General features: G+C 39.2%; 1 protein-coding gene across 1 annotated transcript; it reads right to left on the minus strand.

The window, feature by feature from the left end:
• Nucleotides 1-786: 786 nt before the first annotated feature.
• NNMT (nicotinamide N-methyltransferase) lies at nt 787-13,006 on the minus strand. Its single transcript, XM_016134939.2, has 3 exons — nt 12,224-13,006; nt 11,227-11,434; nt 787-1,261 (listed from the first exon to the last, which is right to left on the minus strand). Exons 1-3 carry the CDS (start codon nt 12,375-12,377, stop codon nt 829-831), a joined length of 795 nt encoding a protein of 264 aa, XP_015990425.2. The 5' UTR covers nt 12,378-13,006; the 3' UTR covers nt 787-828.
• Nucleotides 13,007-18,244: the final 5,238 nt, after the last annotated feature.

Genomic DNA, 18,244 nt, shown 5'->3' on the forward strand with positions numbered 1-18,244 from the left:
TAGCCACAGAAGATACATAAATGAATGGCTGTGGCTCTGTCCCAATAAAACATCACAAAGCAGGCAGCAGGCTGGATTTGGCTCATGGGCTGTAGTTTGTCAACCTCTGTTTTAGAGCACTGTGGTGATGGGGCTTAGGAGCCAGAAAGGGTAGGCATGGCATGGGGATGTAAGCTAACTCCAAGTAGATGCTTGGTCAAGAACTATGCCAACAGGCTACCTTCCAGGACCCTCTAAGGATGTGGGCTCTGAAGACACCTGTTTCTAATAGCAGCTGTAAGATAGTGTTTGTTATCTCCTTTGCTAACTCCTAAACTTCTCTTTAGATAAAAGTCACAGCCTTGGCTTAAGTGTGTTGAGGGAAGTAAGAGAAGGGCCCTGACTCATACTTAGGACCTTGGAGCAAAGAGGACAGCTGTTCTCTGCCCCCAGAGGTGGTGGTGGTACTAGTGGACCCCAGCAGAGGACAGGGTCCCCAGAGAAGGCAACAGTTGAAGAGCAGGAGAAACCTGTTCCTGGGAGAGAAGGAGGCAGCAGGCCTTCTAGGAAATGAATACTGAACAATTTCAGGCACTTCTCTATAGGGATGTATGGGCTTGTGCCATCATCACTGGGATGCTTAAGGAAAATCAGATTTTCTTCTGTAATCACAGGCAGTGAAGACTAGAGACAGACTAGTTGGCCAGCCCTTTTTTCCTTGGTTGACTGATGGCTACAACCCTGTCCTAGATGAACCATCGAGGTCCCAGCCTTTAACCTCTACTTAGCACAACAACTGAAGTCAAGTGCATAAATCAGAGGAATTGCTTTAATTGTGATCACGAGGTGTCATGCAGATCTACTCAGCTTCTGCCCCACCAGGAAGAAAAGTGCTTTGTTTTTGGCTCTGGTGGAAGAATAACTTTGAGGTTTCACCTCAAATTGTTTGATGGTATAGCCAGCCTCTCTCACAGCAGCCTCTACTTCCTCCTGGCGCAGGCACAGGCTAGAGAACCTCTGCTCGCCAATCATGTAGTAGCTGCTCTCCAAGACATCTATGATCACCAGGTAGCCCCCTGGCTTCAGCAGGCTGCTGAGGTTTCTGAGGGCTGTGCAGTAAGCAGGAAGGTCTGGGCAGGCGGCATCCAGGCACAGCGTGCTGAGCAGGCAGTCAGCCAGGGGCAGGGAGACAGCACCCAGTGGTCGGCTCTGAGTCACATCGCACTTCAGGACCTGCTTGATTGCCCGCCTCAACTTCTCCTCCTTCTCTGGACCCTTCACTCTGAAACACAAAAACCAACCAATACCTTACTATCCTACTCATGGGGACACCAGATTTCTTTGGGCAGAGCCGAAAATGACAGCATTGTCCCAAATGCTATATCCTCAGGGCCATCTCTGTTGTAAAAGTAGAGAAAGGAGAAATGAGAGACCATTTTAGTATCTGAATGTGACCACATTATCGAAAATAATAAAAATACCTGGCTGCCTGATTCTACACCTGGACTGCCCCCAGGAAATTATTCTTCTTCCACTGCTTATAATAGTGCCTTCCTCATTTATTATTATTAATTGTTATTACCTTGGTCCTCTCTTCCAAATTCCAAAGTAGTGGCCATTTGACCCATACATATCAGGTAATAGTGGGTTTAAAATGCTGAAATGGTATTTTTTTTCATAGCTGTTGATCAATGAAGGGACTGGGGTCATCTTAGAAATTTTTAGATACTGTTGATCACTGTCTCGCAGTTGTCTCCAGGGCCCCCTTAGGAAGAAGAAAACTACTAGTTGCCATTCTCAGGTTCCAAAATATATTGCAGAAAGAATGTTTTCTGAAAAAGATTATTTTCTTGGTAGCCTTGCTAGGATTTCTATCTTTTTCTACCAAATCAATGGGGCTTCTTGAGAAAAAAACAGTTAATGAAAGGAGCATCAAAGGAGATGAAATAGAGTGCCTTGGATCATTTTAGAATTTGTTAGGGGAGGAATGAAAGAACAAACTGGCAAATGAACAAAATTCAACAAGCATAGAATGCATAATAATAATTGGAGAAACAGATAAAGAAGAAAGAAGTAGCATTAAATCAGAGAGGTAAGAGAAAGGGAAGAACTGAGTGTGTAAAGTGCCCAGGAAAACCATAGAGCTCAAATAACAGGAGCGATGACTGAGTATCCAGCCTTTGAACAAGTAAATCAACAAAGCACCGGGGCTGCAAATCTAGACTTGCATTCAGGGAACACACAGTCCCTTGGCTCCAGGAGAAGACAGTTATGCGGGCAACAAGGCTTGATGGAGAGAGCAGAGGATGGCCTAACATCAGAGCAGGTGAGAGTCTAACACTAAGACAATTTATAGTCATGACGAAAAGTCAATGGTTTAAATAAAACTTGGAGATTTACCTCCAGGTAGAAAGATTTGAGATAGTAATAATTTGTTGTGGGCATCCTATTTAACTATTTAGTTAAACATCTTACACCTAGTGCATATAATCAGTTTTTGACAAATATCCTTTATGTTTATTATAATTTTCCATTTAAGAGGTTTAGCAATAAGCATATGAAAAGATACCCAACATCTGTGGCCATCAGAGTAATGCAAATCGAACTATGAGATACCACTTCATACCCACTAGGATGGCTATAATAAAAAAGACTGATAATAACAAGTGTTGACAAGGATGTGCAGAAACTATTGCTGGTCACATTGCTGGTCAGAATCTAAAATGGTCCAGCTGCTTTGGAAAACACTCTGGAAGTTCACAAAAGTTTAAACAAAGAGTTACCACATGACCCAGGAATTCTACGCACAGAATTTTACCTAAGAAAAATAAAAACATATGTTTACACAAAAGCTTGTACATAAGTATTTATAGCAGCATTACTCATAATAGCCAAAAGATGGAAACAACTCAAATGTACATCAACTTATGAACAGATAAATAAAATCTATATCTATACAATGGACTATAATTCAGTAATAAAAAGGAATAAACAATTGATACGTGCTACAATGTGGAAAAATCTTGAAAACACTATGGTCAGCGAAAGAAGCCAGCTACAGAAGGCCACATATTGCATGATTCAATTTATATGAAATATCCAGAAAAGGCAAAGCGGACCAGTGTTCGCCAGTGAGAGGATGGAGGAAATATGAATGAGTACTAATGGGTACAGGGTTCATGTGAAGAGTTATGAAAATGTTCTAAGATTGTGGTGAGGATTACACAATTCTGTGAATACACTAAGAACTATTAAATTACACAATTTAAATGGGTGAATTACATGCTATGTGAGTTGTACCTCAGTAAAGTCATTATGAGATTATGAGAGAGAGAGAGAGAGAGAGAGAGAGAGAGAGAGAGAGAGAGAGAGAGAGAGAGAGATGGTTCCAGGGAATTTCTACCAACCAATAAACTGATATATACAGGGAATAATAATTAATTCTGATTGGCTCTACTTGCTCCCCTATCAAGGGCAGAAATGGTAGTAGGGTGACCAATTTGTCCCGATAGATCTGGGCTTTTCTTGTTTTCTCACTGAAAATCCCAGGTGCTGAGAACCCATCTCAGTCCTGGGAAACCGGGAAAGTTAGTCATTCTAAAAGCATGGAAATCAGTTACAAAGCTGCTACCCAGCCTAATAGAACATGGATAATTTGACAGAATATTTTAAGAATAAAAAAGAATTCAATATTATGGGAGTCTGTATGAAACATAGATTGAATAGATAAATTAATCTAGAATAGAAACATTTCAAATAAATTATCTGCACATATGAATGACTTAAGTGTCCCCAACAAGCCAAAGAAGTGATGACATACTGTTTTTCTGAATGTGTTTAAAGATGATCTGTGCTGAGAATATTTGGGGAAGGTATATTTAAGTGATTATATCAGAAGCAGTTTGGACCTCTGTGCCCTACTGTGTATGAAGTTATTTTAGAGACACAAGTTGCCACAGAACTAGTACTTGCCAGTCAGATGATGATGGAAATTGTTCCCAAACTGTGAGACACACTGTGAAGTCTAGAAAGCTCACAGAGAATGTGCCAATTTGAGAGGGAAATTCGTTAGAAACACCCACAGTTGTGGATACCTGCTTGTCCTTGGATGTACAGCAAACATTGGTGAACTCGGTTGCCAAGGCAGCTGTGTAAAGATTACACCTCAGGGCTCCTCAGAGCCTGCAAGTCCACCTGGGGAGAAATGGACTCGCCTGGAGACACAGGCAATTACCACTCAGCCTCACATTTAGCTCAAAGGGTAGATAATAAACACACAACAGAAAAGTGTTATGCAGTTTTACAGAAAGCTAAAAGCAGTGTGGCCATTTCTCTAGTTCCAGAGATCTATTCTTTCAAACGAATCAATATGCAAAAAAGGCAGCTATTTCCTCTATAAATACACTATCTATAAAAGCCTGAGAGAGCAGGGGAGGGAGGAGAGGAATAGAAGGATGAAGAGTAGCACTCCTGGGAAGAGCACTTTGAAGAATGTCTTTCCTTACCCCAGGTAATTACCCTGAGGTTCAGAGGAGCTTTCTCCTGCCCTGTCTCTACAAGGCAGGTGGTGGATCAGAATTGCCTGGACAAGCTTTTTTTCTAATACGCTCACCTCCCCCAAGCCCCATCCCCAGAGGTTCCAGCTGGGCCTCCTGCGGGAGAACCATCAAAACGTGTAAAGGAAATAAAAAACTAGATAAGCTTGGATGTCAGTGTAAGAATTGTAAGAGCAAGGAATAATTGTTGGTAAACCTTTGACAGGCCACAGCTGAATCAGGTAAAAGACATTCTGTGAGGGAGAGTCTGGGAGAAAAAAGGCAAGCAGTCATTCATTTTACAAATATTTTTGAACCTCTATTATGTGCCAGGAGGAGTGTTGGGCAGTGGGGCCCCAAAGAGAAACAAATGAGAAACAGATCCTGTCCTCCTAGAGTGTACAGCCTTGTGAGGGAAAAGCAATCCCCATGATCATCCACAAAAATGAAAAATTAAAGCTGTGATAAATCGATAAATGCTAGGAAGGAGAGGGACACGGCACTAATGGAAGAATGTTGGGAGCTCGACTTGGTCTGGAGTAGTAGAAAAAGCTCCTCCAAAAAGGGGTCAGGTAAGCAGAGATAAAGAGGATAAATAAGAGGTTAACTAGGCCAAAAAGAATTAGGAGGGGAGGAGGATATTCCAGTAACAGGAAATAGTAAGTGCAAAGACATGGACCTGCAAAGCCTACGTGCAAAACCGTGTGGTGGGAGGAGACAGAGAGAGGAGAATGTCGATGAGGCTGGATCTCAAAAAGCAAGACAGAGCATGGGGGAAAGGGAGGCAAAGGGGGTCAGCAGGTGCCAGACAAGGCAAGGCTTTGTGAACCATGTTAAGAATTTTGCTTTTTGTTCTGAAAGCCAGGGAAAGTCATTAAGGGGTGCTAAGGAAGGGAGTGATGTGTTCAGATTTACATTTAGAGTTAATTATGTTGGGATGAGAGTGGAAGTGGGAGGCCAGTTAGGAGGGAGAGAACGGTATCTTGGCCCAGGTAATGGAAGATATTGGAAGAAAGATGCTGGTTCAAGAGAAACTCAGGAAAGAAAATCAACAGAACTTGGTGCTAGTTATGGAACATGACAGAGAAGGAGATGACAAGGCTGGCCCCCAAGGTTTTGGTTTGTCCAATTAATTATAGGATGGTGCCATTCAAGGAGATGAGAACAGCAAAAATGGAACAGAGTTGAGGAAGGTTATAGCTCGATTTGGGGCACATTGAGTTTGAGATGCTTTGAAACATGCAAGTAGAATGTTTGCAATTGGAAGGAAATGGCCAGTTAAAGGATTTTCAACCTGCCCTGTTAAATCTCCCTGAGAGATAATAAGTGAGAGCACTTATTTAAGAGGAAGGCATCTTTACAAAAGGCAGTAACTTTTCCTAGGCATCCTCATGACCATCAAAATCCTGAGGCTGAGAAAGAACACCAATCTTTTACAAGACATGAAAATACAGAGGTGCTTTGGAATCAAGGCAGTTCCCTAATTCAGGGAACAAATTTGGCACAGCTGTGTCTATTTGGGGCAATAAACATCTTTTTAAACAGATTGAAAGTCTTTGTATAAAGAACATTTACTTCAGATATACCACTTCAGCAGGTGTTCAAGCTTTCCACTGTCAGGTACACTGAGGTAAGTGGGGGAGCTCCTCTCTGTAGAGGCAAACAAAAGTGGGGCTGCAGCCTCCCCGGGCTCCTCTGGCTGCCCTGAGGGCAGAGAACAACTCACAGAACGCACCTGTCATTCACTCCCACCACCAGCATGCCCTGGCATACCTGCTGGGAAGCTCTGTTCTAGACATCAGTGCTTCTCAAACTGCAAACTGCATACAGGTCCCTGCAGAGCTTGTAAAAATGCAGATTCTGATTCTGTAGGTAAGGAGTGGGGCCCAAGAGTCTGCATTTCTAACAAGCTGTCGGGTGATATAGAAGCTGCTAGTCTGGGGACCATAAGGCAATATGTTCCAAGATCCAGGAGCCAGAGGTTCATTAAGGCTGTTTCTAGGGTTTCTTAAAGTAAAATCTCATTTTTCTCAGTTCGTGCTTGAGTAGTTAGTTATATATTAGTATTTGACATTCTGGCTTGATAAATGAATAATGTGGGGCAAGAATTTGGTGTCAGTGTCTTCCAACTTTTAGGATAGTTGTAAAAATGAGTGGTACCTAAATTTATGAGTCACACTCCGAAGGCAGAGTAACAAGCAACAGCTCAAATTGTCTTTGGCAGCAGTCAGCACAAGAAATAGCTTCAGATAAAGAAGAAATAATCTCAGGAGAAATAGTTTGTGGGTTGATAGAGGTACTTGAAGATGCAAGAAAGACATAAGTTGAATGGAATCACTATCATTCTCAAAATAGTTGAAGCCACAGGATCTGGCAGAAGGATAAGGCTGAGAACGCCGAATTGTTCTGCCAAAAATATGTGTGTGGTTTTTTGTTGTTGTTGTTGTTGTTTGTTTGTTTGTTTTATCTAACAGAGCAATTGAGAAGGGACGGTGTCTTAGTAGCCAATGTTTCTGTTGTGAAGTAAGTAATGCTTTTAGTAGCCTGCTAGATTTTAAAGGTTTGTTTCTGAATGAGATGGAAAGTCTTCTGATAGCTAGGGAAATAGAGAAGAAAGTTATAAAAGCCTTCTTGACACATGATTTGGACTTCAGAAAGGTGTGTTGTCTGACCACGACTAAGAACTTTTTAATAAACTTTTTGTGAAATTCTATGAATCCTGGGAATGTTCTTAATTATTTAGTAATGTTAGATATTATCCCAAACCTCATAGCTACAGTTATTTTTCTAGTTATCACTAATTTCATTCTGCAGAATCATGTAGTTAATAGAAAAGAGAAGTTTTAAATTACTTTTATTTTGAGAACATATCTTTAGTTCGAAGACAAAGTTCTAAGTAAGGAGTTTAGAGGTAAAAATGGCATATGAAAGTAGCCTCTCTTCAACTTCTTACTAAATGCCAAGAAAAAAATGTAGTGATATTTAAGCAATATTAAACAATTTTACTATATCGTTCATGTGATGGGCAACAAAAACACATTCCTATGTATGCACGGGCTTAGGAAATACGTCACTTATGGTACTTCTTGAAAAAATTGTTCAAGGACCTATTCAGTTGACTAAGAGATGAATCAGAATTAAAAACTCAAACAACTACAAAAATCATATAAAATGAGCATAAAATATGTCCACATAATTGCAAATATAATTATAAACTGAAAGAAAATGTCCAAATTAGTCTTGAAAGAAAGCAGAAAAATAATACTTTAAGTTGTAATATTTGGATTTTAAAATCTCAGATTTTAACAATAAACATTGGGAAGAAAGATGCCAAAAGGACTTTGGGCATCAAAAATTGTTAAATTCTTCATACTACAAGGAAGAAAAAAAATTACTGATTCTTGGTAAGTTGAGAGAATTTGTCTCCAGCAGACCTGCATTATAAGATATGCTAAAAGAAGTTCTTCAGGTGAAGGGAAATAATGCCAGATAGAAGCCTAGATCTCCAGAAAGGAATGAAGAATACTAGGCGGGACAGTGTTCAAAAACAAAACAAAACAAAACAAAACACTGATGGATGTAGATATACTAAAAATTTCTAAACTATACATAGTTAAACATAGTTAGGATGGTAAATTTTATGGTATGTGGGTTTTTTAAACCACAATTAAAAATAAAACAAAATCCTCAAATAAATAAAAACACTACTGACTGCTTAAAGCAAAAATAATAACATTGTATTATAGTGTTATAGTATACATACAGCAAAATATATGACAGCAAGTGCATAAGGGGTTGGAGAGTGAATAAGAAGTTGTACTGTTATAATATCTTTCATTGTTCGTGAGGTAATAGATACGTTAAAAATATATAATATTTTTTTGTAGAAAAATCACATTCTCACACACACTCACATAAAACACAAAAGAGGTCAATAGAGAAAATAAAAGTCAATAGAAGAGATGAAAAGGAATATAAAAGTATATATACTTATACTTAATGGAATACCAAAAATTATCCCATTCATCAAGGAAAAGCAGGAACAAAAGGCAAAATAAACACAAACAGATGGGACAGATAGAGAATATATACCAGGATGGTAGGTTTAGATTCAACCATAAATGTCAGTAATTCTAGGTAAATCAAATAAACAATCCACTTAAAAGGCAGAAGTTGTCAGATTGGATTGAAAAGCGAGACCCAGAACATGCTATTTCCAAGAAAAACACTTTCTTTAAGTATAAAACCAGACAAGTGTGGAGAAATAAACCAGGCTTATGGACTGGAGATTCAATAAATCTGCTCTCCTAAACTGATTTGTAAATTCAAAGAAATCATAACCAACATCATAGGAGGCTTGTTTGGAGAAATTGACAAGCTTATTCTAAGAATTAATGGCAGTAAATTTGCCAAAATATTCTTGTAAAAGAACAAAGTAGATTCACACTATCTGATTTCAACACTTAACTATCCCTGGTAAACAATATAAAAGACCAGTGTAAACCCAATGGAAATTTAGTGACTCTACATGATAGCAAAAAGATTAATTGGGAACAAAATATAAAACTTCTAGTTTATTCTATATTATAAAGAATTTTACCACCAATGAGTCACCTTGATTACTTCCATTTGACAATCCACATCTACAAATAATAAGACAATGTAGCAACAATATGTAAAAAATGAATATAAAGCTTAGAATACTCTTAATAAGCTCGAAGTTAGCAGATCATTAAAAGAAAATGGGAGGGTTAAAGAAATAGAAGCAGACATTAGCATTAACTTCAGAAGGGAAACTGACTCAGGAATAAAGACAAGTTGATGACTAGATGGTAATCAAATAAAGTGCAAATATAGGAAAATGAATTGACCATCACTCCAGAAGAAGAGCATGGAGGCAGCATATTCCTTAGGGACATGTTAAGACCACATAGTCTTGTATTTTTCCCTGGAATTCAGGAATATTACCTCAGTTCTCCTGTTGTTCAAGTTCAGAAATATGAGAGTCACCCTTGATACATGATACCAATTCTTATCCATCCTATCTCAAAAATGCACCTTAAAATTATCTACTTCTCTCCATCACCTAGTTCAAACCATGATCATCTCTAACCTGGGTTTGAATTGTCTCCTTTCTGCATCTCTCATTCTCCTCTAGACCCCTCTAATCCATATTCTCCATACAATAGCCAGCGAGTTCCTTGTAAATGTAAATTGGGTCATATCGCTCTCTCGGTTATACCTCTAATGCATTCTTGTTATACTTGAAGTCCACAGTCTTTAAGTTGGCCTTGATCTATCACATGCTTGCCTTCCCTGGTGTGAGTTCTAGGACACCAGGGACCCCCTCTGCCTTATTTACCATTCTATCTCAGTAGCTAGTACTGTGGCACACCATAGGTGATCGATACAGGTTTGTTAAAAGAATAAAGAAATGCTAGTTCCTTTGACCATGAGCCAGAAGTATTAGCTCTTGTTTCGTGAGGGAAATCATCTTCCCAGGAAATAAGAGCCCTTTCCTGACCAAATCATATATATATATGCTTTCCCATCGTGAATGAAAAGACAAGAAAAGGAAAAATGGAGGATGCTGTGCAATACACAGTGTGCAGTATATGAGCAAAGGGGGAAATATAGAAAAACATGACTTGGGGACGCGAGAAAAAGATTTCATGTGAAAATTAAATCCTTGGTAAGGGAAGTGAGGAAAGACAGAAAAAATATACCAAAAAAAAAAAAAAAAAAAAAAAACAAAAACCCACAAGAGCAGGGGAGAAAAAAAGAGGTAACTGTAACTGAGCATACACAAAGTAACAGACAGGACCAGCAGAATCCTAAGAAAACACATTAAAGTGGTCTCTTTGTGCAGTTTTCAAAGGAATCTGTGGGGTTGTGGCAATACACCAACCGGCAAAGATGTGAGGTTTCAAGAGCTGATGGTCAGCTGAGCAGGTGCTGGAGGCACATCAGGACAAGAGAAGGTTACAGTGACCTGCAAAACTGGTCACCTCTGGCTAGGAAACTAGTGCCAATTTCTCACGTGGGGAGAAATAATAATTTAACTAGATTTGTTTGCATACGTTTACTCATAGTTAAGGTAGTATCAGATGCTGATTAGTTGTGAGGATATAAAGCTCTAATTTTATGGATGGTGAGTTCATAAAATTCTTTTCAAATAATTCCTTCTTGCTGCTAATCTCAGTTTAAAAACACAATTAGCTTTACGTTGTATGTGGTGGTGTCAGCACCAGCCACCCTCACAGCAGAGTCGCATGTGCTTGGAAGGCTAGCAACAGCATGGCGCTAGGGGGTAAGTACTGATGCCCACAAGCTGCTAGCGAGGTTTCACCTCTTGGATTTGTCCTAAAACAGGGTCCTGAAGTACCTGGCCCGCACACGGAGCCCGTGCAGGCCTGGAAAGGTTTTGTGTTCATTCCTCTTTGCTCTGTATCCCTCTCTTCAACACTCTCCTTGTGTCTTCTGCTGTTCTGATGTGTACATACACGTGCACACACACACACACTCACACACACATTCACACACACATGTTCACACACATGTCTATCTTGTTCTCACTCTCTTCACCAGGATTTCTTTTTGGTCTCTGTCTCCTTTGCTTTTCCACTTGGACTCTAAGGATAATTCTTGGTTCTAAAAAAACAGTCACTCGAGTACCTTCAGAAGGCCTGAAAGCAGACCCCAATTTCTCTACCTGTTCCCTTCAAGCTCACACACATATTCTACCACCATGGACCAGTTGAAGGCCCCTGGATCCTTCTTCAGCCACTTCTCCAGCTCCTGCAGGTTCTGGTCAGTGTAGTCAGTAGCAATGATCTCCTTGAAGGATTCGCAAGCAGAGAGGAGCTGATAGATGGTGGGGCCAGAGCCAATGTCAATCAGGAGGTCTCCCTTCACGCCATCTGGTTTAGAGGAAGGAACAGGGAAGTAGGGGTCAGGCATCATGTGGTGGCAGATAGAGCTGATTTGCATTGTCTTTGCTGGGACTGTGATGGGGAGCCCAAAGATAGACCATCTCGCTCACTACTAGACTGTCACTACTCATTCCTCTCATGTCAGTCTTCTTTTAAAACAGCTTTTCATTTTCTATTTCTTAATCCAAGGTGGAGGCATGCTGCTAGGATATTTTGAGTCTAGGAGAAGGAAAATATAATCTACATCTGGTGTACAAAACCCTGATTCAGAAAGACTGCCTTACAACGAATGTCAAAACTATTAAGGAATACTTTTTGGGGAAAGTTAAAATTTTTTTTGACATAGAATTTATATAATGTCTTTATCCAAAAAGCATCCAGTCCTTCATTTTGGGAAGGTCTTTATCTCATGCGTATGTATTCACAACATTCCTTTAAGTTAGGAACAAAATAAGTATTAGAATCTCCATTTCTTAAGTGGCCCAACACGAGGGTTAAACAGCTGGTTCAGGTCACAATCGATGTAGAATCAAGGACAGAACTCCTGTCCTCTGGTTGCCCTTTTGTGTGACCAAACAAAATGACAGCTATGAAAGCACTTTGTAAAGTATCCTCACCAACATTAGTTTTTATCTTACTTAAATAAACGAGTGATATCAAAAGTGCTGTCAAGTAATGATTAGACAGAAAACTGTCATGCCCTGATACCCTATCTATGTATAGACTCACAGTTGTGTTGGGGGAGGGGCAGGAGACACAAACAGCAGACAAACTTACCTAGGCAGAATATCTTGAAAAGATTTTTCAAAAGAAGACTAAGAACTTGGTTTTCTGCAGAGTCACTAGACCCAAAGCTGTAATATTTTTCTAGGTAATCTCGAGGGTTAAAATGGCTCAGATAAGTATCCTTAGAGGTGAAGCCAGACTCCATGGTATCTCTCTTCTATGTCACCACTGCCTTCCATCTCCTCCAGAAGCTAGGGAGTCATCCTGCAGAAATTGTCTTTCTGAGTCTCAGGCTTTCAACCTTTCTTCTGTCAATTCATCCCACCCCTTGACACAGGCCCACTCCTTAGAGGCAGATGTTTGGTTAAACATTAACAGAGAAATATCCCCAAAATGTTTTGGTTGTTCTGGGAAGTGATGAAATTCCTCAAAAAGGGGTTCTCGGAAAAGTGGAGGGTGGCAGGGGGAGGGCCATGAGCTGCATACAGTGCTGGCCAAGGGGCGAAGTAGTTTGGAAGGGATTATAGACAGGACAATCAACTGGCCTCATCAGGGAAATTTCTTAACTCATAGAAGAACCACTGAGTTTAGAGAGGTGGGTCATCTCCCCACAGCACCATCATCCTTCTTCTCTTCTTGCAGTGCTTCTCCCAAGAAAAAGTCACAAAGAATGGTTTAAATTTAAATATGTTAAAAAAAGAAAGAAAAGGGAAAAGACAAGGATAGGAAATGTGTTCAGGGCTGAGGAATGTTGGCTAAAGAAAGAATCTCAGATGAAGTCTGGAAAAAGGAAGGCTGAAGGAGCAATGTAAAAATCCTGGATGAGGCTTTCTCTAATGTCTAGGCCAGCTACAGTCTGTAACCCTCTCCTCATGCTCCACATGCCCCTCCGTTTCCCTGCCCCCCCCCACCCCACCTTCAGCTTCACCCACCACTGCCATCTCTCAGCATCTGGCAAGAACTTCCTCCCCAAGCCTCGCCACTCCTTTCAGTCAATCCAAATCCTGAAAGTTCTTTCAGAGTGAACTTTAAGCCCTCTTCTTCCTATAAGAACTCCTTAATTTCCCTTTTCTGAACTACTGCCCTTAGAATTAGTTCCACCCAGCTAAACACTTGATTTTGTGGTGTCATATATTTGTTCTCAGTTTTGTCTGTGTTAATTTTACTTCCCAAACTAAGTTTCACAAGTATGATAGACTAAACCACCAGCTTTTTTAGATCAAAGACAGTGGCTCAGTTCTCTTTAGATCTCCTATTGAACTTCACAAGTTGGTCTACCGAGTAGGTGTTCAAAAGACTGGTTGATTAGTAGGCTATTGTCATACTGCACTGAGTGCAATTGCAGTGAGTGCCTGGTATTCCATGGGTGATGACTTAGTACAGGTGCCTTTGCTTACGAGGTACAGAAACTCACTCAAAGATTCTGAGGTAAAAGGGGAATTATTAATAGAATACAATGGAAACAAATTACAGGGTATATAACTGGATCTCATGGACTGAAACTTCATTCGGCAGCTACCTTTCTCTCTTTACCCCCAGCCCCCTCTTTTTCTCTTTCCTTTCTATGGCAGGCCTCTCTATGCTCTGCAAACTGGCTTCTTCATTCCAAGTGGTAGCCTCTACACCTGAATTTATAAAACCTTCTAACTTATCTCCTTGCAGCTGGCTGACTAGGTCTACATGGCCCAAATTTAGATTCCTTAGAGAGAATCTACCTGGTCCGAGCTTGGTCAGTCATTGACCCTTCTCAATAAGTGGTGGGGGTGGGGGTGGGGAATAAAGGACATCTGTGTAGTATTAAGAGCACCCATTGCAGGAATATAGATGGGATAGGAAAATTGTCTTAGATCACTGCAACTGTTGAATCTTCAAAAGTAAAAATCACAGACTTTAAGGATGTAGAATCAAAGCAAGGTGCCTTTGTGGATGGTCCTGAGGCATTGTGTTGCTGTGCTGACGCTTCCTGCTTTTTCTGACTGCTCTGTTCAGCTGTAAACATCCAGAACTCAAAGTCAAAAGACACAAACTGCCATCCTGATTTGCCACCAACAATTTGTAAAAAAGTGGCAGTTAGAAAAGCTAACTTTTAAGATTTTTAAGTCTCAGTTTTAGTGTGTAAAATGAGGATCATAGCATAAGGGCAAAAAATTTTCTTCTGCCCTCTCAGGGTCTCTGACTGGGTCTAAGAATTAAACTGACATAACATATATTAACAGGAGAAAATCATATAAATTTTATTAATTTTTTACCTGTCCATGAGATTCTTTACCAGAAAATGAAGACCTAAAGATGTGACCAGGGCAGGAACCTTTTATACCTTTTAGATAAAGAAATTACATGATTGTGAAGAATTAGCAAGACAAAGGGGTATGGGCTACAGATAATAAATGGTGAAGAAGTAACCAGGAAGATAAGGGTTAGTTTAACAACATTCGTTTGTACAGATTTTCCCATCCCTGGTGACGAAAATGTCTTCTTTCTTGGAAGATACCTTTCATATAGGCATTTTATCTCCTGCTTTAAGGAAGAAACAGGAGGGTCAGAGTACCCTTCTTGTACTTACTGTTTATTAAGTAAGTGCCTTTAATTCAAACTAACCAGAATATCAAAGTGACATATTTTGGGTTCCTTCAATAGTATGTTCTGTTCAATATTCACTGTTCAATGTATTGTGAAATTTAAATCATATCTTCCCTTAGATCAAATCCTTACCTTGGGAAATGTACCCTATTCCCACTCGTGGGTCAATTTAACAGGGAACTTCAAAAATAATGGTTCTATAGCTTATATGTGGCCTTAATACTGTAATACTCCTTGCCACCTCACCCATCACTAATTTTTCCCACTCTTTTCAGAGCCATCAAGATTTATAGTCAGAATGAGATTTCACTGTAGACAGAAATCTTCTCCCTCATATTTGCCCTCCACCTACTCTTACATGAATGTTCATTACGACTATGAATATATGAATATACATATACAGGAAGGAACAAAGAGCAAGAAGGAAAGGGGAGGTAAAGAAGGAAGGAAGGACAGGAAAGAAGGATAAATGAAAGAAGGAAAGAATGCATGCAATTTCCATGTAGCTTGGGAGCATGGTTCACTGGTGGCTGCTCTCCCTTATGATCGTCTGATAAAGCATTAGGCTCATTATGTCAGGTCATGACCCCATGGGGAACTAGTTCTACAATACCTAGTGCATAAAAGATCAAGGTAGGATGTCACTCTTTTCCCAAAATATCATACTCTAGACTCCAGAGATTGCTAGATCAAAATCAGTTGTTAGAATATACTACACAAACCCAAAATATAAACATTGCTTATACTTTTTAGAAGACATCACATCTAACCTATCAGTTTCCGGTAATAAGTCTGACTGGCTGTCAAGATAGACCTTTTTGTAAAAATCACTAAAAATGCTGACACGTAGTTATATATGTCATATATATATACATATATGACACATATATGTTCAGAGTTTAACAGAATTTAGCCATAATTAAAGAGAATATTTGTAAATTGAAGAATAGGCTAAAAGAAATTATCTAAAATGCAGCAGAGAAAGAAAATTATAAATATAAAGGAGAAAGTTAAGAGTCATAAGGTATGAAATGAAAGGTCTAACATATGTCAAAATGGAGTCATGATAGAGAGGAGAGATGGAATGGATCAGAGTAATACTTGAAGATTCCAACATTGATGAACAATACTGTATCAGTTAGAGCCTAGTTAAGAGACAGAAACCATGCCAGTAATTTGAACTGAAAAAATGTAACATAAAATGTAATAAAAAGAATTGTTAAGCAAGTTATAAAATGGCTAACTACTTAGAGGATAAAAGAGAGCTCTAAGGTGTGTAACAAAGGCGGCAAATGCAGAAAACTGCTAGAACTGATGGAACAAGGGAACCTAGAAAAAAGTTAGAAACTTAGGGTATGAGCTTATACAACTGACAGCCACAGCTCTGATGAGAAAGGACAGCTGCTGCAGGAATGCTGGGCACCTCTGGAACCCAGAAAAGACCACTGCAGAGACTAGCCATGAATTGAGCCACTAGCTCAGTAAGGACAATCATTCCTAAGGACTGCTCGTAGTATCACAAGACCACAACTAGACCTCGGGGGTGGGGGGGGGAAACCCAGGAAGTAACAAGTCTCTTCTTCCTTCTTAAGCCTTGCATATCCCTCCAGCACCCCCACCCCCACATCAGCAGAACCTGCCATAGAGGCAGCTGGCAGAGGAAAATTGTTTATGGAATCCAGCTTTCACATCACAAAATACAGATAGGCAGGCTGGAGCTGGGAAGCAATGGATTAATAACTGGCACAGATACCAATACACAGAATCAATAATAAGTGATGTTTATTGAACATTTATTTTGTGCAGGCACTAACCTATGTGATTTACAAGTATCATTAACTCATTTAATCCTTGTAATGATTTTATGAAAGATTACATTTACAAGTTCAGTGACTCCTAGGCAAGTTATGTAAAATGCAGCCTACTCCTGGACATTTTATTGATAAAACTGCAGAACACCAAAGACTATGAGAAGATGTTGAAAATATCCAGAGAAAAAAACACCAATTACCTTTAAAAAGTGACAGTTACTCTGAGAGATGACATTTCAGGAAGAGGACAGGTGAATACTTTTGTCAATGGGATAGGAATTACATAACCAGAAAAAGTCTTTCAAGAATTGGGACAAAATAAAAATATTTTCAGACAAAAAAAAAAAAAAAAAAGGATATTTGCCACTGGTAGGTTTTCCTTAATGGAAGTCTTAAATAACATATTTCAGACAGAAGGAATGTGGACCCAAATGAAAGGTCTGAGATGCAAGAAAGAATGAAGAACAAGTGAGTAGGCTAATATGCAGGTAATCCTAATGAGCATTAAAAAATAATGTATATAGTTAAAAATAAGCAAGATGGAATTAAAATACACAATAACAATATAAATTTCAGGGAAGGGTGAATACATGGAGCAGAAGTGTTCCATATCTTTGTAGTTTCCAGAAAGAGTAAAATATTGATTATCTTTAGACTTTGATAAGTTAGCTATGCATATTGTAATTCTAAGGAGATGATGGTGCCCTGCCCATATTTCTTTGGCACTTACCATGCCTATACATGTCAATGTTTTTGTACTGCAAGCACCTAAGACTTTGCCTGAGGGAGTTCTCTGGTTGCAGGAGTATGTTTAGCCTCATGTAAGGAAGGCTAGTAAAGCTGGGAGTTAATGCAGCTGTCCTCAGGCCCTTACCCAATGACAGATCAGAGTTGCTGAATAATAATGCCAGTTTCCTTGTTCCTGGGATAGGAATGCTGAATACGTTCTCCAAACTCACCCAAAGGTCCCCAGCTGCCTGCAGCAGTAACTGGTTCATTAATGTAGCTTGCATTGGCTTTCTTTTTTTCTTCATCTCACTTTCTCATTCACTCATTGGTGCTTCATGGGATCCAAAGGAAAATACTTACACTCTAGTTTTAGACGCCATAAAAATAATATAACTGCATTAACTTCCAAATTAGCAGTGGAGGGAAAATGGAGTAACCAAAAAATGTCAATTCAGAAAAAGGCAAAAACTGAGAGAAAAGGAAACATAGACCTGCCAGAACAGATACAAAGCATAATATAAGAAGATCATTTATGAACAGTTAAAAACAGATAAGAATGTCAGTAAAAATATTTAATAGCAGGATATTTTAAAATTAAAATACAGTTGACATACAATATTATATTAGTTTTAGGTGTACTGCATAGTTATACAACATTCATATTCCTTATGATGTGATCACCACAGTAAGTCTAGTAACCATCTGTCACTACACAAAGTTATTACAATAATATTGACTGTTTTCCATACACTCTGAATAGCAGGATTAATCAATTTGACTTAATTGACATTCAATAAATATTGCATCCAACAACTACACATTTATTTCAAGACTACAGAAGCTATTAAAAATTACCATAATAGCCCATAAAGCAGGCCATCACATATTTCAAAGGAATGAAATTATATAGAATATATTCTTTGACCAATGCATTTAAGCTAAAAGCAAAAAT

Source organism: Rousettus aegyptiacus, unplaced genomic scaffold (assembly GCF_014176215.1).
Source record: "Rousettus aegyptiacus isolate mRouAeg1 unplaced genomic scaffold, mRouAeg1.p scaffold_m13_p_5, whole genome shotgun sequence".
NCBI classification, from domain to species: Eukaryota; Metazoa; Chordata; class Mammalia; order Chiroptera; family Pteropodidae; genus Rousettus; species Rousettus aegyptiacus.

Coding starts and splice junctions, on each gene's coding strand:
- NNMT (XM_016134939.2), bottom strand. CDS start 12,377: ATGGAGTCTGGCTTCACCTCTAAGGATACTTATCTGAGCCATTTTAAC. Junction 11,435..12,223: donor TTTCAAGATATTCTGCCTAG/GTAAGTTTGTCT, acceptor CCTCTAAACCAG/ATGGCGTGAAGGGAGACCTC. Junction 1,262..11,226: donor TGTGAGCTTGAAGGGAACAG/GTAGAGAAATTG, acceptor TTTGTGTTTCAG/AGTGAAGGGTCCAGAGAAGG.